The sequence below is a fragment of the Cebidichthys violaceus genome, unplaced genomic scaffold (assembly GCF_023349555.1).
Source record: "Cebidichthys violaceus isolate CVI_PGR_0920_01 unplaced genomic scaffold, fCebVio1.0.p SCAF_12, whole genome shotgun sequence".
NCBI classification, from domain to species: domain Eukaryota; kingdom Metazoa; phylum Chordata; class Actinopteri; order Perciformes; family Stichaeidae; genus Cebidichthys; species Cebidichthys violaceus.
This window is the reverse complement of record NW_027176285.1, coordinates 11,307,550-11,331,933: the sequence shown is the minus strand read 5'-3', so window position 1 is coordinate 11,331,933 and position 24,384 is coordinate 11,307,550. Positions and strand designations below refer to the sequence as shown.

Here is a 24,384-nt window from a genome sequence, read left to right as displayed (position 1 = left end):
TTTCCAAAGAGGAGCAGGACTTTTATTTTGAAAAGAAAGTCAAGATCACAGAGAGAAACAGCCCTAACCCTTTAAAGTTCAGAGGGTTAAAGAGAGCTCAGAGAAACTTCACCTCCTCATTCTGCACTGTGAACCTTAACTTCAATTAAAAAATACACCGAAAATTCAAAACAGATGAGACTGTAATGCCTCGTGCATTCATTGTATTTTGGTTCTCTGAGTAAACCTGTTCTGGATGTGGCTTTAAATCCATCTGACCCCTCCAGCTTGGCTCAGCTTGTTTCTGTTAGACGCCTCAAATCTCTTTTGTCTTCACACGACACAGCAAAGTAAACACTCGGTCCAGAGACACTCAAGAAACAAAGACCTGAGGACCCTCAGGGACCCTCAAAGACCCTCATCAGGTCTCTGTTCACACTGAACGGTAAACAGGCCAAACCCACTCTGTGTTTACATAAAGACTCCTGTAATATGTTGCTGCAGCAATGACTTGTGGGTAACGTGTGCATGTGTCTTACCATGGTGAGCGTCATACGGTCAATCTCATGTTTGTCTTTGGTCTTGTGCTGCCTGAAGGGACTGTGCCTGAGCAGGAGACAGAGGAGAGAGGAGTATTAGTAGTAGTATTTAATAATAAAGAAGTATTCAGATCCTTTACTTCAGTAGAAGTATTCATACAACACCACTTCTAAACATCAGCACTGTCCCTTTAAGAGAGCACTTTGATCCTAACAAGTTTGTTGAAACTGACTTGTGAGGAGAAACACCTTCTAGAGTGAGGCAGAGAGCATCTCTCCACTTTATTCTGCAGATGCATGTCGAGTTTGATACGTGGATAAAGATTAATTTTGTAAGGATTGTGACTTTAATATCAGAGGATAGTTTTCTAGTTTGAGAATTCAGTGTTAAAACATTTCCATCCATCTCTCCAACCTTTCACCAATCACACACACAGACACACTCCTCTTTAAAGTGTTCAAACACACTGAAGACATCAATGAGAGAAACGTCACACACTCTCCTCTTGTACTGTCACTCAGACCAACACACACACACACACACACACACACACACACACACACACACACACACACACACACACACAATTTCTGACCTACTGGGCCCTGACCTCTGGCATTTACACACTCCAGATCAAACAAACACACACACACACACACACACGCACACACACACACACACACACACACACACGCGCGCACACGCACGATCAAACAAACCAAACAGTGGAGACAGAGGAGTGGATTCAAAGAGGATAGAGAGGAGAGAATGAAAGCAGAAGGGAAGTGAAGAGGAAGAGAAGAAAGAGAAGATGGAGAATGAGGAAGAAAAAGAAGAGGAAGAGAAGCAAAAGAAAAAAAGGAGGAGGAGATGAAGAAGAAGGAGACAAAGGAAAAGAAGGAGAAGAAGAAGAAGATGAAAGAGAAGGAGGAAAAGGAAAAGAAGGAAAAGAAGGAGAAGAAGAAGACAAAGAATGAGGAGAGACGAAGGAGGAGAAGAAGAAGAAGAAGAAGAAGAAGAAGAAGAGGAAGGAGAAGCAGGAGAAGACAAAGAAGGAGAAGAAGGAGGAGAGAAGAAGAAGAAGGAGAAGAAGAAGAAGAAGAGGAAGGAGAAGTAGGAGAAGAAGACAAAGAAGGAGGAGAAGGAGAGAAGAAGAAGAAGGACAAGAAGAAGAAGAGGAAGAAGGAGAGGAAGAAGAGATTATCTAGTAGTTACCCTCGGAGGAGCTTGAAGAGCATGCAGCCTAAAGAGAACCAGTCGGCGCTGCTGTCGTAGGCTGTCCCCTTCTGAAGAACCTCTGGAGCCATGTAGCCGTGAGTTCCCCTGAGACACAAACACTCATTACTGCTTTACAGTAACTCTCCGTACAGTCGTTCACACGGGATTAATATCAGAGGAGGAGGTGGGTGAAGATGTAACTCCTCTCATCTCCTGTAATAACTGTTATGGTTGTTCTGGGAGGTCGTTTAGATTCTGGTAAATTACAGGAGTTGCTGAGGAGAAACACAGCAATGCTGCAGGAGAAACACGTGACCATCACCACCAGCAGGCTCACTCAGTCTTTATATTATTTAGTTTTTATTATTATTGTTTTTTTTGCTTCTTTTTAAAGTGGCAACAGACAACTTCCCCCCCCGTTAGCGTTTCATCACCGCAAGAAAACGTGTTCTTTGTCTCGATTATCAAACGGACAACGAGCCATAGATGTTTGTTTCTGGCTGCTAGTGTTAGCGTTAGCCTACATAGCTAGTGTTAGTGTTAGCCTACATAGCTAGTGTTAGCGTTAGCCAACATAGCTAGTGTTAGCCGACATAGATAGCATTAGCGGACATAGCAAGTGTTAGTGTTAGCCGACATAGCTAGCGTTAGCTCGCATAGATATCAATAGCAACATGGCTAACATTAGCAGCCAGAAACTTTGTGTCAGAAACAAATCCAGAAGTTTGTTTCTTTTGTGCCAGAAACAATCATAGATTTTTGTTTCTGGCTGTTAGTGTTAGCTTGCACAGCTATCGATAGCATCATGGCTAGCAGTAGCAGCCAGAAACAATCGCAGATGTCTGTGTCCTGGATTCCTCGTAGCTCCTGGTTTGTTTTCTGGTTTTAGCAGAGTTTAGTTCTCCGTCTACTAAACTAAATAGCATCTATTAGTAAAGAGACTTTCTACAAAATAAAAGCATCATTCAGACATTTCATAGTATTTTAGTTTGAAAAGCTACTAAAGGGTTTAGCTGACCTGACGGATCCCTCATTAAATCAGTGAACTCGCACCTTGCATGTAAAAGTAATGAAAGCTTTCTGATCCACATTCAAGAGGAAACACGTTTAAATTATTCATATTCATATTCATATTATTCAATCAACTCAGAGTGTTGCTCAGCTTTACTTTGGAAGGAAGTGTTGCAAACAGATTGTAGCGCTCTTAATAATGAATGCAGTAGCTTCTAATATCCCATCAGAGAGACAGCTTTCCTCACAGTGATGTCATTGATTTTCTTCTTCTAATGTCCTGTTTATTTCTGAGTGTGTGGAGATGTTATTAGCTGATGAATCCTATATGTTTGGGAGCACTGTTTCATCCAACTGCAACGTTAAAACTTTATTTACACTCTGATGGTTAACGGTAAACCGTGAGGGGGATCCGTATGGATCAGGGACAAGATGTCAGACATTAACACTCTGGACGGGAGTTTAAACAGTGAGCAGCAGACTGTAATATTTAACATCAGTCCAGAGGGTAACTCAGATACTTACACACTGGCGTGAGGTTTCTTCTTGGAGAAGTCACAAGCCAGACCGAGGTCTGAGATACGAACATGACCGTGTTCATCCAACAGGATATTAGCTGGCTGGAAGGAGGGAGAGAGAGGGAGAGAGACAGAGAGGGAGAGACAGAGAGAGAAAGAGAGAGAGAGACAGACAGACAAAGAGAGAGAGACAGACAGACAGAGAGACAGACAGACAGACAGAGAGACAGACAGACAGACAGAGAGAAAGAGAGAGACAGACAGAGAGAGAAAGAGAGACAGACAGAAAGAGAAAGAGAGACAGACAGACAGAAAGAGAGACAGACAGAGAGAGACAGACAGACAGAGAGAGACAAACAGAGAAAGAGAGACAGACAGAGAGCAAAAGAGAGACAGACAGACAGAGAGAGACAGAGAGACAGAGACAGACAGACAGACAGACAGACAGACAGACAGACAGAGAGAGAGATATTGATGGAGGACAGAAGAGATAAAATCAGAGGAAACAATGTTAGAGATTTCATTAATAACTTAAGTTCTAATTTCCGTTTGACGAGTAGAAAAACTCTGGTGGACACAGACAATAAAAGAGAAAGCTCCTGTCCTGGTTATCCTCTTCTGTTTGGCATGAAACGTCCCCCCCCCCCCTCCTCTCCCAGTGTTATCAGCATTGTTCTGCTCTGTTTATTGAAGCCCTAAAACTGCTCCCTGACTTCCACAGAAATATGTCTGTTATTATGGCAACCAGTCCAAACAGGGGAGCCAGAGGAGAACCAGAGGACTGAGGGCTGAACACAGAGCATCTGTGTGGAGGTGTGACGGAGGTTCGGGGTTTGTTCCAGGCTGCCACAATAAGATTTATTACGTCCCAATGCACACTACAGCAAATACCAGCATTTTTACAGTATGCGAGCCAGCCTGTTCCTACCCACAATCCTTTGCACTGCAGAAATATGAGCAAGAGGGTCAGAGTTCCTAGTTATGAGGAAGTAGAATGTCACAGTTTAATGCTTGCTGCATGCAGCAGTATGTAGTTTGTAAAGGTAAAAATGATGCGAGTTCTATAATTATCTAATAAATAATCTGAATATTAAACTTTCTTATAAGGGTGACATGCTTTGATTCATCAATATGATAAAACAGACATCATTCTATATTATTCTTCTTCTTTTTGTCAACAAATGTCATTAAAACATTGTGTCGGTCCGTCTCTCAATACCGTCTGACTTCCTGTTTGTGACTCTCAGCACATTGGTTCCTGCTGAAGACGTCAATCTTTAAAAAACACAAATATATAGTTTGCGTTTCTTTTTTTTTAAACAGCTGCTTGCTGTTGTTTTTTTATTCAAACAAACAGGAAGAAAAATTAGTGCATTTGTTGGGGGTCTAATTTCAGCGGCGGATTAATGCCCATTTGGAGCTGTCGTGAATATTTAAATCTGCACTGGAATATTTTTAATTGACAATATGTCAAATGAGTCATGTGAAACTCATCATTGACTGCTCGTAGCCTCTTTCATCTTGTAGTTTTGGTTTTTATGACGCTCAACTTCATCTAAACAAGAAGACTTCAAGACGAGGGAACAGGAAGTGAATAAAATGCTGATTCATTTCTGCAGCACGTTATGGCAAAGAGGAGGAAGAGACACACACACACACACACACACACACACACACACACACACACACATACACACACACACACACACACACACACACACACACACACACATAATACAACTGTATTTAAGAGTCTACCTTGAGGTCCCTGTAGACCACGAAGCGGTTGTGCATGTGCTCCAGACCCAGGATGATCTCAGCCGCGTAGAAACGCATCTCCTTCTCACTGAACACGCCGTGCTGAGACAAGTGGTAGTGCAGGTCGCCGCCTGAAAACACACACACACACACACACACACACACACACACACACACACACACACACACACACACACACACACACAATAGAGTGAGTCAGTGTGGCCTCATAAAACCTCATGCTTGGATCAATATCTATCAAATAAGAGGTGGCTATTGTCTCGGGGGGGTGAGAATGGATTTAGAGAGATGACTCAGGAGTTTGATTGTGAGACGGCTACAGCAGACCCTTAAGAGGAAGTACAGGACCATAAGGGGTGAGGAAGTACAGGACCATGAGGGGTGAAGAAGTACGGGACCATGAGGGGTGAGAAAGTACGAGACCATGAGGGGTGAGGAAGTACAGGACCATGAGGGGTGAGGAAGTACGGAACCATGAGGAAGTACAGGACTATGAGGGGTGAGGAAGTATAGGACCATGAGGAAGTATAGGACCATGAGGAAGTACAGGACCATTAGGGGTTAGGAAGTACAGGACCATGAGGGGTGAGGAAGTACAGGATCATGAGGGGTAAGGAAATACGGGACCATGAGGAAGTACGGGACCATGAGGAGGTACGGGACCATGAGGAAGTACGGGACCATGAGGAAGTACGGGACCATGAGGAAGTACGGGACCATGAGGAGGTACGGGACCATGAGGAAGTACGGGACCATGAGGAAGTAAAGGACCATGAGGAAGTAAAGGACCATGAGGAGGTGCGGGACCATGAGGAAGTACGGGACCATGAGGAAGTACGGGACCATGAGGGCTCAGCCTACCGTTCATGAGGTCCAGGATGAAGCAGAGCTTGTCGGGGGTGTGGAAGGCGTACGTCATGCACACGATGAACGGGCAGTCCTGCAGAGAGTCAGAACCGGATCATTAACTGGACCTGATACTCACATACTTGTATAATAAAACCTCTGGTATCAGTTCAACAAAGAGGAGAATTATAAGCTCTCCATATGTTTTTATAGTATTGTTTTCATTTTATGTAACCAGTCAGGATGAGTAATCTTCTTTAAGAGAATAAAGCTTAATGTGATTTCAGCGAGTACCTTTTAAAGCGTAAAATGTAGGATACTCATCATCATAATTATTATTATATCTGTTTACATGGAGAAATGTGTGTTAGTAATAATCATGCAGATCAGAGTGAGTGTGATGCTAATCTAGCAGCTGCTAACTAGTCCTTTATGACCAGGTGAATGAGTGTAACTGTGATTAACTAAACTAACTCACCCCGGTGCTGACTAACGACAGCATGATTCTCTCGTTGAGCGCTAGAGTCTCCCCCTGCTTCATCTTGATCCTCTTCTTGTCCAGACACTTCATGGCGTACCTGAAGTTCAGACCACAAGCACTACAGATCAACACAGGCTCAGCCTAACCCCGGACCTCTTTGATCGATTCATTATACATTCTGCTTCCTCACATCTTGCCCGTGTCGGCCTTCCTGCAGCCGTACACCTCTCCGAAGCCTCCCCTGCCGATGATCCGATGCACGCTGAAGTCGTTCATGGTCAGCTGAGGACGGACAGACGGAAGCACAAGGAGGCGTCTTTGAGAGGCAGTCGCACGAATACAGACATTAACCGTCAAACTCACACACACACACGGTGGTTTAAGAAACCGTGGTGTCTGTTTGAAATTAAATAAGTTCGATAAAGAGTAAATTACTGCATTTTATTTGGTCCTTTAACCTGCAGAACTTTTATGTTATTGTTTGAGAGGAGGGTCTGTTACCTGGTGCAGCTTAGGTTAAGAAGAAAAAAGAAGTTTGTTCATTGTTCTGGGCTCTTCTCTTGGTTTTTGTGTGAAATAATAACTGAAACATGAAGTCCAACAGTGTGGCAACATTTCACTTCCTGTTTATGTCCCCCAAAGCATTCTGGGGAGTGTAGTTCTAAAACTAACCACCTTAAATATGCTCCAAACAGAAGACAAAGAATAATAATAATATGAGCAACTAAAGCCTGTTATTAGCTCTTTAGTGTTGCACAACGTCATGGTTTTTAAAGCCTGTACTCACGTGGATGTTTAGCTCCACGTTCTTCCACTGGCAAAAACGAGTAAATTTGTCACTGAAGGGAAGAAGAATAGAAACAAACAAACACACACACACACACACACACACACACACACACAGAGAGAGAGACAGACAGAGAGAGGGTTAACAATGTGAGTTGACTGTTGGAGGTGAGGAAGTGATGAAGCTGCTCTTCTTCTCCGGTCTCACCTCTCGATGAACTTCTGGAAGATCTTCCCTCTCAAGCTGTCGCAGATCTCCACGATGTACGGCTGCAGGGAGACACAAGCAGCTTCTCTCAGTAACATCGTGATCATACATCAACACCTCTCCTCCACATCGCTGTGTCTTCTTGTTAAAGCTTCTGTCCACTTCCTTTTGTCCGCCGTTTAAAGTTAATTCACTTCTCAGGAACTCCCACTGAACATTTTGACAAGTGTGCACATAAGACGCCTCTTTTGTTTCCAGCTGAACATGAAGCGAGAGCTTTGAGGGAATATGTTTTCACTTATGATAATTTTATAGTCACAATGAGAGCCATGCTGCAGTCAGGAGGCTCTGGTGATTAGATTCACTGAGCTCAGAGGAAACAACCGTGTTTTTCTGTGCTGCCTTCTCTGACAATGTATGCTTCTCTCTGAATGTTTAATTACAATCTGAGAGTTGACAGAAAACAAGACCTGCTACAAGAACAGAGCTGTACGACAGAAAAGATACAAACAGGAAACGTGAGTACAGACAGAATACGGTGGAATTATCTCATAACGTATAATAAAGAAGCATAATAACGCTCTTTATTTATGGTGAAAGATGAGGCACCAATACACACACAACAACGAGGGACTAAAACAAACTGAAGTTAAGTTTCTACAAACTTTACTTCCATTAATTTATTCATGAAACCTACAAATCTATTCTGAGAAAGGTCATAAAGTTCAGGTTAAAAATAAGGCAGACAAAGGTTGTGTGTGTGTGTGTGTGTGTGTGTGTGTGTGTGAGAATAATTCACACCCTCAGATGTGTTGAAGGTGTGAAGTCTCTACTGTTTTAATTATTCATTTACCGCTTCAAGTGTTATATTTCGAGAAAAACAATTGTTTATGTCACCAGAACAACATTTCCCAGAGTTCATAGCGGTGTAGAAGTGTCGTGGTTTTACCTGGAACAGAGTCGGGGGAACCTGTTTCTTTGTTAAGTTACTCTGCACGTGGTCCACTGCTTTCTTAGAAAACGGCTGAAATAAAAGAAGAAGCGTTATTAAAAAATAATGAAATAAAAAGCAGCTGTTCCAGTATTCACTTCTGTTTTATGAGACGATATGAGACCTCAGTGTGACCAGGAAGACATTATATTATAGAGACAACTAGGGAACGGTCCGTCCGTCCTCGTCTGAGTGTGTTTTTGTCTGTGTGTCCTCGTCTGAGTGTGTCCTCGTGTGTGTCTTTGTCTGAGTGTCCTCGTCTGAGTGTGTCCTCGTCTCTATTGGGTGACCGTGGCTAAGTGGAGAGCAGGGCCGCCTTTCAATCAGAGGGTCGGCGGTTCGATCCCCTGCTCCACTAGTCTCATGTCAATGTGTCCTTGAGCAAGACACTTAACCCCAAAACTGCTCCCGTAGCTGCATCTATGGTGTGTAGATAGATACTGAATTGTAAGTCGCTTTGGATAAAAGCGTCTGCTAAATGACCGTAATGTAACGTAATGTATTGAGGAGTGAAGGAGACGTCGTCCTCACGTGTGAACACGACAGCAGCTCCTTCATGATGTAGCCGTCGTAAATCTGCCGACTGCGGCTCAACCTCTCCTCCTCTGAGTCCAACTTCTCGTAGTCCTTAATCTGAGAGCAGAGACACACGAGGTCATCGGAGAAACAACAACAACAAACAAACGCTTCCTGGATTACGAGGCCTTAATCTCCCGTCTAATCCCCGGAGGACGCTGTGGACTCACTTCTTCGTAGAACTTGAGCTGTGGCACGGCCTCGTCGATCTCGTTCATACAGAAGTCTTTGAAGAGGAGGAAACCTGCAGCAAACAAAAGACATAAAGAACCATCAGATACATAATGTCACAGAGCAGGAGTGACCTATAGAACATTAACATTTAACAACATAATGAATATGCATGAAACAGGACTATGTGAAATATAATTGACAAATACTATTTGTTGGTTTGAAACATCTAAACTTTTAAACGGGGTCGTTATGAAACGTGGCCGATATTCAAGGTCCCCAGAGGATGAACCCTTCAGACCTTTGACATGACAGTGAGATGGAGATTCCACTCATAAAGCTTGTAAATTAAAACATAAATCACAAAAAGAAACAAGAGGGAAAGATGCTTCCATGTCTCCACAAGAGATGTTTTAAATCTAAATGTGTACTCACAGATAGATAAAGCAGATAAACTGTTGTATTTTACTGCTCACTCTTCTTTTATGTAGCGAGGCGTGAACAACAGAGTGACTTGCTCACATACATACCAGACTTGTGTGATCCAAACATTTACAATAACTCTGGAGCAGAAAGTCAAAATGTATTAAAAAAAGATAGAACATTTTATTTTAAAGTACTGCTATATGAACAAAAGTACAATTACATTTGGTTTGAAACACTTTAAACAAATCAGGTTCTTTTTAACGGCAGTACTCCTTTACACAGTAACAGTTATATTTCTTCACTATCTGTGCTCAGTTACTGACTTTATTTAAACATTCCACTGCTGTGCAACATGAATAAAATGTTCCGCGCACTTTTCATCAAAATGTCTGTCTTCTGTTTTCATGACAGTCAGAGCATTTGAACGCAGCTCCCACTGTTCATCAATATAATGCACCGTAACTCCGAGGTGATGACGGTTACCCGGCGATGTCCGGTAGTCTCCGGTGAGAGCGACAGCTGGTGCACGTTTTTGTAGTCCTCTCCTATTCATACAACTCGTGTGTTCTTCTTGTGACGGTGCGTCTAGAGGGAGGCTCATACGTGCCGTCATTCGTTGATCCTAAGAACGTTCCTCAGATCTTCCACGATACTAGTCGTCCTGCAATTTGTATCTATCCACTTCTCTGTGGCATTTGTTAGCTTGTCTTTAGTTTATCTATACTTCTCCCACACGCTGCATCAACGTAGTCTGATGAAGACTCCCTCCACCGTTTGTTTGGGTGATTTGCTAGCATCAACGGTGTGTATTGCATAAAAAAACAAAAAACGGCGTTAATAGCAATACAATAATTGTCAGCGTTAATTAATGAATGCGTTAACGCGATAATAACGCGTCAAGTTGCCCAACCTCAATATATATATATATATATATATATATATATATATATATATATATATATATATATATATATATATATATATATATATTGAGGTTGTCTTGTCCTTGTTAGGGTTAGTACAGCAGCTGATTCTGAGCCTCCAGCTAACAAATGTACACACACACACACACACACACACACACACACACACACACACACACACACACACACACACACACACACACACACACACACACACACACACACACACGGAATCTGACGACGTGGAGCCGTTCATCTACACTGAAACATTATCTGAAGAAGAAGAGATGGGGGGGGGGGGGCTCATCCACGTTGTTGCATAGATGAGATGCCCTGTTGCCATGGTAATTGCCTCCGTGGCTACAGGCTGTGTGGAGACAGAGATGAGATGAACAGAGACGATGCTGCTGGGAGGTCAGATTAGGTCTACAACAAGACCACCTCAGGGAGACCGCTAGAGACACGAGACCACCAGAGACCAGAGACGACTAGAGACTAGAGAGTAGAGACCAGAGGACAGACACAACTAGAGACTACTTGAGACCAGAGGACAGAGACCACCAGAGACCAGAGACGACTAGAGAACAGAGACCAGAGACGACTAGAGATTAGAGGACGCAGCAGTAATGAGTTAAGACACTCGTTAGCATGTTGACTCTCCTCTCAGCAGCTTTTAGCCGATTAGCTTCAGGTATTAACAGAAATAGACACGCAACAAGATTCTGGACTCAGATCTCTGGTCGGACCTTCAGGAGCGTCCTGGAGGACGACACGGTGGGTTTGTTGAGGTTGTACCAACACATCTAATTACATTAGAGTAAACACATTAGAACAACATTCAAAAAATCTATTCAAACTGAATAAATACATTAGAAAATATAGATTATGGTGAAGTTAGTTACTTTTCCTTGTTAAACAAAAGCAAAGAAGAGAACTAAACCAAAGGGTTGAATGTTGGAGAGTGTTTACCGTCTTTAAAAGAGAGGAAGAGGAAGAGGAGGAGGAAGAAGAGGAGGAGTTTGTAGAAGTGTTAAAGCGATAAAGGTCAGTGTGTTAGAACATGAAGACTAAACTCCAGGAGAGTAAACTGTGACAGACAGTCTGCTGCGACATGTATTGGGTCATTTCTGGTGACGAAAGCGACAAAGACACAAACAATCGTCACAAAGTACACACACTGTGTACAAGTACACTGAGAGGAACTGGAAACAGAGCGACGTCCTTTAAAGCTACTGGAAGACTTTTTTAGGAATAAAGTACTACAGAAGTACCGTAGTACAGTACTACAGTAGTACAGTACTACTGTATTACAGTACTACAGTAGTAGCTGTCGTACCTCGTCTTTACACCGACACGTTAAACAGATATTAACTCAGCTCTAGAAAAGTGTGACAGAGTTTCTATCTTCAGTTTGAGGAGACATTTGAGGTTTTTTGGAGCCTCCCTCCTCATATCACCCATCATGCACCTCTTCCCCTCCCGAAGGCTTTATCGCTCCTCCAGACGTGACGCATCATTTCCCCTCACACTCACACACACACACACACACACACACACACACACACACACACACACACACACACAGCAGGAAGGTGTGAGAGGAGAACTACAGTTCTTACATCACCACGACTCGAGGATTAACCTTAATCGCTGAACACTTCAACACTGCCCAGCTAATTCAACAAATGGCCTCTTACAGGGAACACACACACACACACACACACACACACACACACACACACACACACACACACACACACACACACACACACACACACACACACACACACACACACACACCTAAGCTCGAATCAGACACGAGTTCTTTGGAGCTTTGTCTCATTAGAGAGGATCACCTGAAACGTCTAAAAATACCTGACCGGCTCCATCCAGAGTCTCACATAAAGGAATAAATGAAACAGTTGATGCTTCCATCTTTTAGAAACAGATATTAACGACAGACGTCGTGATATCTCAGGAGTTCACACGGTGTGGAGTCAACATGTAGAAGCATTTAGTAACAGAGTTTTCAGCTCTATTGTGAGCATAAAAACACTATTTCAGGTTTATCTTCTCCCTCCTGTCATGTACAAATACATCAGACATGTACAAATAGATCAGACATGTGGAGGTGAAGAAGAACTCAAATGATGAGGAGATGTGAGATGAATGAGTAGGTTCAATGTGTCAATGAATCAACGAGTCGATCAGTGTGAGGCTCGCTTCATCGTTAGTCACCGTTAGCATGAACATCTACATGTTTATTGAGGAGATATTTAGAGTTTTATTTGGACTAAACCGTCTTTAATAAAGTTGTGATTGTCTCTATGATTTCATCATTTTAAGGAACTTATCAGGCAGATTAATGAACAAGAAAAACAAGTATTTCAGTTTCACTGTCAGCTGGTGAAGAAATGAACTAAATAATGAGAGTGAAGGAACTAAGAGAGCATTGTTGTTTTGTTTCCATTAAATTAATAGGAAAGATTAGCAAAGTAAGATTCATTAATATGTGAAAGTATTTTGTTTAAAGAGCAAATAAATTAGTCAATTAATCAATTAGTCGATCAACAGAAAAATTATCTGCAGCCATTTTGAGAATTGATTGATTCAAATGTTAATGAACTGGTTTCAGTTTGTAATTAAGTAAAATAAATATTCTGACTGAAAACGACTCAAAGTTTACTTTTCTCCTCACTGTGCTGTGAAAGAAATGATTTCAATTAAAAATGTTCAATTCAATTCATGGAAAAATGTAAAAAAAAAGACAGACTGGACTGTGTTGCATTAAACATAAACTGACCTTTACTGGTGTGTGTGTGTGTGTGTGTGTGTCAGATACAACATCAGGATTAACAAACAATGTGAAGTATTCTCCTGATGTCTGCTGTCAGTCTGCTGGTGATCACAGGGTGATGAAGACTAAAGAGGTGAGATATGTTGTTTAAATTTAAATGGTTTTCAGACAACTCTGATAAAATATCATAAAAACATCAAATATGAAGAGACTGTTCATCCTTTAACCCTCTGAACCACACACATGGGATTTAAAGCATGTTTTCTTTAAACAATCTCCTAAACTTCACCGTTTATCAGCCAGAAGCTGTTCAAACCAACATCATCGTCACAATGTCATCTTTCCGACGCTCCTTGAACACATCATGTGAGACGAACACCTCCGCCAAAATAAGCAGCCAAATCAAAGCTTAAAATATTGATATTTTATCAAAATGATTTTATTCTTCATGTTCTCATTATAATAAAGCGTTCACTTTAATCAGATTGTGTAAAAACATTAAATTGTGAGCTCCTCAGTGAAACTATGAAGTCATGATTGATTCATCTGAGACCAACAGTCATGTGACAACAAATCAGAGAAACTTTGACTGAACTTCAGGAAGTGAACACAGAGAGGAGAGGAGGAGAGAGGCTGAAGTAAAGGTTGCAAATATATATATATATATATATATATTAAAAAAACAGATGAGGACAGGAGATGAGAGGACAGAGGAGAGGCTGAAACATGTCAATAGTTTAATATTTAAAACACATGAAGGTAGAGGAGTTCAATATATTATATTGTATAAATATTACAGGACAGTTCATATGGTCGGGGTTAGGGTTTGATTTTTAAAAAATTAAAATAAAAAGGTAAACGTTTCTAACGGCGTACAAATACACGTTTCCAGGTAGAACTCCTCGTGTATCCGACGACTCATAAAGCTTTACAGTCCTTCAGCAACACAGTTATTAATTATTCATCTGCTTAATCTTTCCATCAATCATTTCATCTAGAAACGTCAGAGAATATTGAACGTACGAGGTGAGAACATCATCTTTGTAACCTAAAGACGTTCAGTTTTTAAAGATAATAGAAGAAATAGTTGCAGATTAATTTACTGGCAATCGATTTATGATCTAATGTTTTTAAATTATTAATACCTGACATCTGAAGTCATGCGTGAGCAAAGCTCACATGCTTGTCTCTCCATCATCTCATGTTTAATTCCCCGGAGGTCTTTAATCTGCTAATTAATAGTCAGAAGAACTTCTTATGATAATTAATAAAAAGCGGTCGGTGCCTGAACATCACAGAATATAAATCAAATATTTACCAGACGCAACGAAGCCCTGATCTCTGAGGATAAGTTTTATTCTGATATGAGAATAAAATCATAATATGACTTATTGAGAGGAACAGGAAGCAGAAGTCTCAAACAACATAGAAGTAAATATTTAAGCTGACGATGACATCCTGCCCAGTGAACAGCTGATTCAGAGATCCAGGATGTGATCGGTCCTATGAAAACACACGAGTCAGCGTAAGAGACTACCTCCATAGCCTCAGCACTGTTTGAGCACACGTTGACACGTTAATGACGGAGCGGATGTCTCGTCCTGGAGCGCTCCGCTCTGTTTGCGAAGGCAGCGACGCTGAAGACGCTAAACAAGCATTTGAACAAGAAGAACTCGCCGTGTGAAACATGGAATTATGGAATTATGGAAATATTACCTCGAGATTGTTCATAAATAACAAGAAGCTGAGAGACGCAGACGGACCATTCGTACATCATGCTGAAGATAGAACCGAAGAGACCAAGCTGCTCCATCTACAGAAATATTTAGGCTCATTGTTTACATTCAGAACACATGAGGAGGAACTGACGTGGTCTCCAACAGAAGGTGAAACCTTTCACGTGACAGCTATGTTCATATTTATTATGAATATATTTATTTATCAAAGATGAAGACAAGAAAACCGATACGGACCACTTCAAATGTACGATTAACTGTGAACCCAGAAAACCCGCCATGTTTTCTTTAAACAATCGCCAAAACTTCACCGTTCATCTCATCCAGGAGCCGTAAACGTCATTAACGGCAGATTTTCATCTTTCCGACAGTTTACAAACACATCATGTGTGACGAACACTTCCATCAGTAAAAGCAACCAAAACAAAGCTTAAAAATATGATATTTCACCAAAAACATTTTATTCTACATGTTCTCGTTATAATAAAGCGTTCACTTTAACCAGATTGTGTAAACTATGAAGTCATGATTGATTCACCTGAGACCAACAGTCATGTGACAACAAATCAGAGAAACTTTGACTGAACTTCAGGAAGTGAAAGAGGAGAGGAGAGGAGAAGAGAGGAGATGAGAGGAGAGGAGAGAGGAGATGAGAGAGGAGGGGAGGAGAGAGGAGAGGAGAGGAGAGAGAAGAGAGGAGAGGCTGAGACATGTCAATAGTTCAATATTCATAACACATAGAACATCCATGTGTTTCCAACATTGGTAACACTTGTGGACACTTGTAAATAAGTTGGATAAATAGATTCCAGTGTTTCTATTTCTAAAGACATGTCCTAGTTCTCTCTACTTCTAGTCATCATGGGGTGACCGTGGCTAAGTGGAGAGCAGGGCCGCCTTTCAATCAGAGGGTCAGCGGTTCGATCCCCGGCTGCTGCTAGTCTCATGTCAATGTGTCCTTGAGCAAGACCCTTAACCCCAAAATTGCTCCCGTAGCTGCGTCTACGGTAGATAGATACTGAATTGTAAGTCGCTTTGGATAAAAGCGTCTGCTAAATGACTGTAATGTAATGTAAATGACAGTAATGTAATAAATGACAGTAATGTCATGGTTCTGTTTCCACAGAGGAGCAGGACTTTTATTTTGAAGTGAAAAACAAAACCACAGAGAGAAAAATGTGCAAAAAACACCAAAGAAAACACTAGAGAACCAATAAAAAACATGAGGTACAGGACCAGATGCATGATGGGTAAAAACAGCAGCATCTAAAAACAGTTCAATGTTTCTGCCGATATCAGCAGATTCTCTGGTTAGGGGTGAGTGACTCTGGTGGACTTTGACTCACAAAGTTACATCAGAGGAGCAGAGTCCAGACCAGAGGAAGTTAAATACAGAAAGTTAAAAAGCTATATACTCGTTCAAAACCTCAACAACATTTGTAACAACTCTAATAACTCAAAGTAAACCCGGTTCTTAAAAGTTCTTTAAAGTTCTCCAAAGCCGCATTCTCTCTAGTGTCCATCAGGGGGCGACTCCTCTGGGTGTATAGAAGTCTATGAGAAAATGACTACTTCTCTCTGTGGTCGTTCATACAAAGGGTGGACAAAAAAAACATGAACATCTGTAAATGCACAATGCAGAGAAAGGTTGGTGTTCATTTGTGTTTGTAGAACACATTCGACTGCAACATAACTGAATCATTAAGTATTAACAGTTCATTGGATTTTATTAAGTAACATAAATGTCTGCCCTTTTATTTTGTGAAGCATTGTGAGCTGCATCTTGTGTCTCAACGGTGCCATGAAGATAAAGTTATATTATCATAATTATTACTATGATTAAAGGTTTATGTATTACAGTCCCTGTGTGTGTTCATATAGGGCCTCAGAGGAGACGATGTGAAAGAGGGACAGACATGAGGACAGACGGTCTGTTGACATACGGGAGAAACACTGCATTCTGGGAAACAAAAGGTCTGGGTCTCCAATGCGCTCTATCTCTCTCTCTCATTCCCACTTTAATCAATTTCATTTTATCCCCCCGAACGACGAGCAAAATGCAGCAGTAGTTCTATGTGGGGGTTCCCATGGCAACCCCGCAGTTGCTAGGCAACGCACAACTCTCCATCATCCATTCCAGAAGTCTGACAGATGGAGAGAGAGAAAGAAAAAGAGGGAGAGAAGAGGAGAAGATGGGGGGAAGAAGAGAAGGAAGAAGAAGAGGAAGAAGAGGAAAATTAAGAGAAAGAAGAGGAAGAAGAAGATGCAGAAAAAGATGAGGAAGAAGAAGAAGAGCAGGAAGAGAAGAAGAGGAGAAGATGGGGAGAAAGAGGAGGAAGAAGACGAAGAAGACGAAGACGTGGAAGAAGAAGAGGAGGAGGAAGAGGAATGAGGAAGAGGAAGAAGAGCAGGAAGAGGAAGTGGTCACATGTTTTATTAATAATGTAGTTTTTATGAAGATATCTTGATGTTATGAAGCTTTATGTCACTGAGGCCTTTAGAGACAATGAACACATATTTATTAATATCTATTATTATCTATTATTTATTATTATCTATTATTATTTATGATTATCTATTATGTATTATAATTATGTAATATTATTTATTATTTATAATGATTTAATCTGCAGATACTGTTTGTGATTTACTTTAAAACTATTTTAACAATAAAAACTGTGAAAGAATTTGTAATTATTTCAACAAACAGAAGCACTAACATGAACAATAAAGGTTTCTGATTTATACATTCATGTTCAAGAAGCATAAAAAGTCATATTTAATATTTAGTTAATATAAGTGATAATCCAGTCTTTATCAAAAAGTGTGATTTTAACTTTCCATGGTGGAATATCAAGGTTATTTATCTGGCAATCAACACAAAATGTTGTTCATATTAAGTATTTATATGACTCTGAATTTATGCTACGTTGCATCAAAATACATTTAAACTACAAGCTGTTTATATTTGTAGACTTTCATCAATGTTCTTTATTTGTACTTTAGACTTCAAACAACTCCCCTGAATAAATAAAGTTTTATCTCATCTTTAAAGCAGCAATCATTGATTTTCCGACTCGCAGTCTGAGCTTAAATCACCTTTTAATGTTCTTATTGTTCCTCAGAGCGACTTTAGCATTCACTAGCCACGCTAAAGCTAATATAATAATGCAGCTTTTAAAGACCAAGCCTCTATAATCAAACTACTGGACTTAGTCAAGTTTATCACCAAAACTACATTTTACATGTGAACACATCATGATAACGTTGTAATGTAAGTTCAGCCAGTACTCATTTTCACTGAGCAGAGCCTGAAGGCATCATAATGTAACTGAAGTGAACCTCCGTTGGTTAGCCGTTAGCGGTGCTGCTAACGTTACTAGCTCTCCTCCTGTTGGTTTAAACACTGATTGGTTTTTTACAAAGAAACATTATCAGAGATCAGATACTAGAAACACATGTTCTACTGAATACTGGAGGAGAACCATCGTCAGGAAAACTTTATTTACACTGTGATGGTTAACGGTAAAACTTTATTTACACTGATGGTTAACGTTGTTTGATTCACTTTATGCACAAATTCAAACTAACCTAATTCTCCATTTAAAAACATCTCATTGTTGTTCTCTGGACTAGAAGTCGGTTGTCTTGATGATCAACGAAGGCTTGTTGAGCTCGAGGACAAAAACTCTTTAAAAAAGAACTAAACTCGAAAGCAAAACTCAAGAGAAGAGCTATTCAAAGTGAGTCAAAGTGAAAAGATGGCCGACGTATTGAACGCATGAGAAGGAACCAGAACCATCAGGTGAACCCACAACCTGGAGGGTCTGACGCAGATCCAGGAGCATTTATTCTTTATTTTCACATTTTTGGATGTGGCTCAATCATTAGAGGCTCTGGTGTGTAAAGTCAAATGATTTTCCATTCATTAATCTAGTTGCCTCGGGTGAATGAAGCAGCTGTTTTTAGGCATCTCAGTTTTATTTTGTATGAAAAGCAAAACGCTGAAAAGAGTTGAAGAGCGTCGCAGTAAGAGAAGCAGGAAGGAGGACAACACGTCTTAAAAATAACTGAAATGTGCTTTAAAACATTGACTTTTAACTCTATTTAACAACGTGGCTGATTGGTTCGTTTGTGCAATTAGATGTTAAAGCAACAGGTGTGAGTTTGAGGTCACCGCTACTCGACCACACGGACGGTGTGACGTTTAAACGCGTCCCGTTTTACAAGGAAAAGCACCAATATTTGCCATTCAAATGTGTTGAGCACACAGAACACTGCTCTCAGAGTCTCACCACTCAGCTGAGCTGGATCAAGAGACTCCGACTGGCTGTTCTGGTTCCGTTCACGGTCTCAAACCAGAGAGGAGGAGGAGGAGGAGGGTCTCCTTCATGTAGACTACGTCTCATCCATCATGGCCGATATCACCTCTAGTGCTGCTTTGTTCATGTCAAAGTCTCAGATATCCGTCTGGATCATAACATCATCATGAGGAGTGTTCACCGTGTCTAACTAGACACACGTCGGCTGGTTTACTACAGCTGTATGAACCATAAATACACATATATGCTGTGATTTAATCACAATAAACTGATGAAAATGAAGCAGAAATAACTTCATAATGATGGTGATTTGTAAAAAGTCTGAATTCATGTTTTAGTAGTAACTTTAGTAGTTACTGTCAACAAGACGACAAGTAAACAGCTTTTAAAATGCTTGTTTTATTAATGGAGTTTGGTTTGATCGATGCTAAGCTAACGTTGTAGCAGCTCCATCAACACTCACAATAAAATAGTTTTTTACCTTGGTATTAAATGTTTATCAAGAATCGTAGAACTTCACTGGTTTTGGTTATCGTGACCTCCTGAGAACAACCTGATTTTTCTAAATAAAATGAATATTGAATGCGTTTAAACAAATTCACAGACAATGACGAGACGGATAGGTCAAAATGAACACTTGTGATGAGATCCTGGTTTAATAAGACAGAAGAAGAAGTAACAGTGACGTCCACATTAGAGGAGACCAGATCACAAGCAGAGGACGGCTGCCTGTAAACGTCCCCAGAGACACGTGGAGCGGCCCGGTGTCAATGTGTTCTGGAAGAGCCGGATAATGACCAGTAATGAGCAGTGGGACCAGAGGACAGCGATGTGGTCCCAATAAACCCTAACCGTCACACAGTCACTGATCCAGGGTCAGCAATCTGAGCCTTTTATGTTTGGATAGTTGTAAATTGATATTTTTAATTCTTACATTTGAAGACTGGACTAGTTCCCGGACACGTTGCACGGGTTAGTGAAGTGAAACCTGTATTTTCTCACACTTCTGCCGGAGGGAGAGCTGAAGCTGAACACAGAATTAGCTCAGTCTCTTTAGACCCAGAACAGTAAGTACAGGGAGCAGGAGCCTGCAGGGCGGCCTCGGTCCCCCGGTGCTCCCGCTGCTCCGCCGGCTCTCAGTCCGTCTGCTCGCTGTGGAAACAACACGAGCAAAAGAACTGCTGCCGAAGAACCACGGAGGACAGGAAACACGACGCTCTGCACCAAGAACGCCAACGATACTCACAAACAAACGCAGAAATAAAGGAAAGTACTTCACGTTAACCATCTGAACATCAAAGCAGTATCAGGGGGGTTTGCTCCTCTCACATTTTAATCTCTCTGTGGTCTTGATTTTCACTTCAAAATAAAAGTCCTGCTCCTCTATGGAAACAGAACCATCATGACTAGAAGTAGAGAGAACCAGAACATGTCTTTAGTGCAGAAACACAGTTATGATGACATAAAGGCTCTACGATTCATATGAATATCAAACTATTAAGTTTCTCTGATTTGTTGTCACATGACTGTTGGTCTCAGATGAATCAATCATGACTTCATAGTTTCACTGAGGAGCTCACAATTTCATGTTTTTACACAATCTGGTCAAAGGAAAAGCTTTAATTGAGTAGAGATTTGAATTTTTTTATTTTAAATCATTTAAATCAAAAATGTTAAGTTTTAGTTTGTTTTAGCTGCTTTTTATGATGGTGTTCAAAGACTGTCAGAAAGATGAACATCTGATGATTATGACTGTTTTTAAAGCTCGTGGCTGAGATAAACGGTGTGGTTTTGGCGATTGTTTAAAGAAAACATGGCGTGTTTTGGGGCTCAGAGGGGTGTGAAGACGTGGAGGAGCAGCAGCGATGAAAGAACACCACAGAGACCGATAACAACAGAGCTAACGCTTCACCTCCGACTGTCAGATCAATGTGGTCGATGGAATATCTGAGGAGATGAACGTCACTGATCTCTGTGCTGTGACAACGTCTCATTACATCTGGATCCAGCTCATCAAACTCATTCAATAGAAAATATAGAATATAAATGAGATCGATGCAGAAACTCTGATTATTGTTCACATACTGAAGATGTGAGGAGCAACAGAAGATATGAAATGTGGATTAAATGTATCCGACTTCAGAAAAACAGCCGATTTTTATGGAGTTTCTTAAAAAAGAAATATTGTGAAAACTTCTAATAGATTTATGGGACCCTGCCAAATCCTACTACTACTCCAAAAACATCTTTATTTAGGAATATGTGAAGTTTTGGAGGCTTCACCTGCTTCTTTTTCACTGGATGTGGTTGAAATTTGTCCTGAACAAATAAAAAAAAGATTTCCGACATGTGTTCATGTGAAAAAAATGTTTTTTTTATACCTGAACATTTTTGAAAAATCTTTCATTTTCAAAAATGTGTATCCAGGATCTTATAAATAAAGCACTTTTTAAGATAGTTTAACTGTATTTCTGGATTATTTTGCGTTTATATAAAAATATAAAAAAGCACCAACAGGGGAACATGACTGTATGAACCAAAATTGTCCATCAACAGTTGAGTTTTTACTCAAAACCACAAATTTCCACCTCACGGTGACGCTACAGGAGGAGCTAGAGGATCATCAAAAACAGCAGGGTTCATCCTCTGGGGATCATGAACGCCTCCACAAACATTGGTGATAAATGTAGTAGAGGTAGAGATATTTCAGAGGTAAAACTTTGAGTTGAGATATTGTATAGAAATAGAGAGGATGTCCCCAGCCGCTCAAAGGAGAAATAAGAGAGTAGTTTTATTGTATTGTTTGTGGTCTTTTCCTTCCTGTTATCACATCTGCACACGTCTCCTTCGATGCGATAAGAAAAATAAAAAACGTTCACTTACCAATTTTCTGGTTGAATATTTTGTCAAATGTCAGCTCGTCTCTCTCCTCCAGGTACTTCTGCATCACACTGCGAATGCTGTGAACACAGAGCAGGAAGTGGATTAATATACATACATAAATACATATATACATACATACATACATAACACATATCTCATCGTGTCAGCCCTCCTCCTCCACCATCTGTGTGATCCCGGCCTCGGTTTGGGACTCTCTCTGCCACCTGAGACCTGCTACCTTGGGAGAGGCTGTTAACGAGAAGGAGTCTCGGGGACAACAAATCAATTAGCGCCCCCCCCCCCCCCCCTCCTCCACAGGGCCCATTAGCACTCCACCAGCACCCCAGAGAGAGAAGTGGCCCTACAAGGGGTGTACTGAGCATGTGCAAAGGAGGCTCCTTGAGACGAGGTCATCAGTCCTCCAGTGTTTACGTTGTGATAGCGTTTGTTTCTTCAGGATCACGTCCAGAGGAAGAAAGCTTTTAGACGACTTTACAACCATACGAATAATAACCGACCTCAACATTTGGTTTTTATATATTATCATTAATAACTCAAACTGATAACAGACTATCAGTGTGCAGTTCTGAGTGTTTTCACATTCAAATGGTGTTTTTTTTCCTGGTGTTTAGTTACACACTGACTGTTTACATGCACGTTAATACTGCATTATTATTATCAAGAATAAGGCAATATTGTGTATTTGATACATCTTGTTTTTTTGCAACCAGTGAACAGGAAGTGACCATATCTGGACTGAGGAAGAGTGACGAAGACACGTCGTATACGTCTCTGGTAGAGACCTGTCAATCACTGTGTAGCCCCGCCCTAAAGCATACCCTGCTTTATGGTCTGTTTGACTCTAAATGGACCATAATTTACTAAATGAACATCATGCTGTATTGAAGAAGACTTGAAACTAGAGATTGAGATCATAAACTCATGTTTACTGAGGGAATAAATCAAGAGAGAAGTAGAGTCATTTTAGACTAGACTTCTATACAACCAGAGGAGTCGCCCCCTGATGGACACTAGAAAGAATGCAGCTTTAACACTTGAAGCTTTGACTTCACTCTTCACATGACTGCAGCTAGAAAAGGAGGGAAGTTTAAGTTATTTAAAGGACGTAGCTGTGGATGTTCGTCATGGGGCACTTAGTCAGAGTATGAACGGCTGCATGTGAAACGGGAATATTAGTGAAATATTCATCATCATCATCATCAGATGTGTAAAAACAGCTCAGTGTGAATATTGTCTTTTTCAGAACAATGGCAAAAGTGCAATATTTTGGGCCTCAATAGATTTAAATGTATCATATATTCATAGTAATTTATTATACTTGTACTACCCGTTTAAACCTGCAGTATAAATATGTATCTATTTATTTTCCTGTATATTTTACAGTTTGTTTATTTCTATCAATATTGTGCTGTATTTTTTGTATATTTTAACATCTTAACCTAGTTTTTATTTTATATATATATATATATATATATATATATATATATATATATATATATATATATATATATATATTCTTGTAGTATTGTTGGAGGGAGCCTGAAATCTTTACCAACCACAAATAAAGACTGTTATCTGCCCCACCATAAAGTTGTGGTATATTTGGGTTTTGCACCAGAGACAATGGCTGAACTGTAAATACAACACATGTATTTTGAATGTAAAAAGAATATTGCCTGATTTGACTTACTATTAGCCTTGTTAGCATTAGATAAATAGATACTTTATTTCAGACATTAAAACTATAGGAGGTCACAAATTTCTCACTAAATGTTTAAAATTTAGCAATTATATTCATATTATTTATTTCTGGTTTCAGGTGGGCAAATAATATACGTCAAGGAATAATAAAAAGGCTAAATGACTTTCTGTTATTGTCACTTCTATATTTTCTTGAGCCAATAAACACATTAAAACTACAACGTGTCCGGTGCAAACTGGGATTAATTACCACCCAAAATAATGAAGCCTCCCTGCAGCAGACCAGTAGTCCCAGTTACTGATGTGCATGCAGAGAGCAGCCACGCAGGAACAAGAAGCTAGGAAGTAAACACTTCCTCTTTGAGAGGAGGCCCGTTTGTGAGCAACGCTGAATCACTAGCAGCTGACTCCATTCGTGTGGAACCTCTGAGACACTTTTTCGGCGCCATATTAAGACCGTCGGTGACATTT

The 24,384-nt window shown here is 40.5% G+C and overlaps 1 protein-coding gene across 1 annotated transcript in view; it reads right to left on the bottom strand.

Annotated features, from left to right (window-relative positions):
- Positions 1-24,384, bottom strand: part of grk3 (G protein-coupled receptor kinase 3) — a 44,798-nt gene that overhangs the window by 10,294 nt on the left and 10,120 nt on the right. Inside the window, 13 exon segments of the mRNA XM_068706355.1 lie at positions 519-585; positions 1,735-1,842; positions 3,274-3,368; positions 5,025-5,155; positions 5,907-5,985; positions 6,370-6,469; positions 6,563-6,654; positions 7,160-7,211; positions 7,367-7,428; positions 8,316-8,390; positions 8,889-8,990; positions 9,104-9,177; positions 22,192-22,268. Of these exon segments, the coding sequence (XP_068562456.1) occupies positions 519-585; positions 1,735-1,842; positions 3,274-3,368; positions 5,025-5,155; positions 5,907-5,985; positions 6,370-6,469; positions 6,563-6,654; positions 7,160-7,211; positions 7,367-7,428; positions 8,316-8,390; positions 8,889-8,990; positions 9,104-9,177; positions 22,192-22,268 (1,114 nt within the window).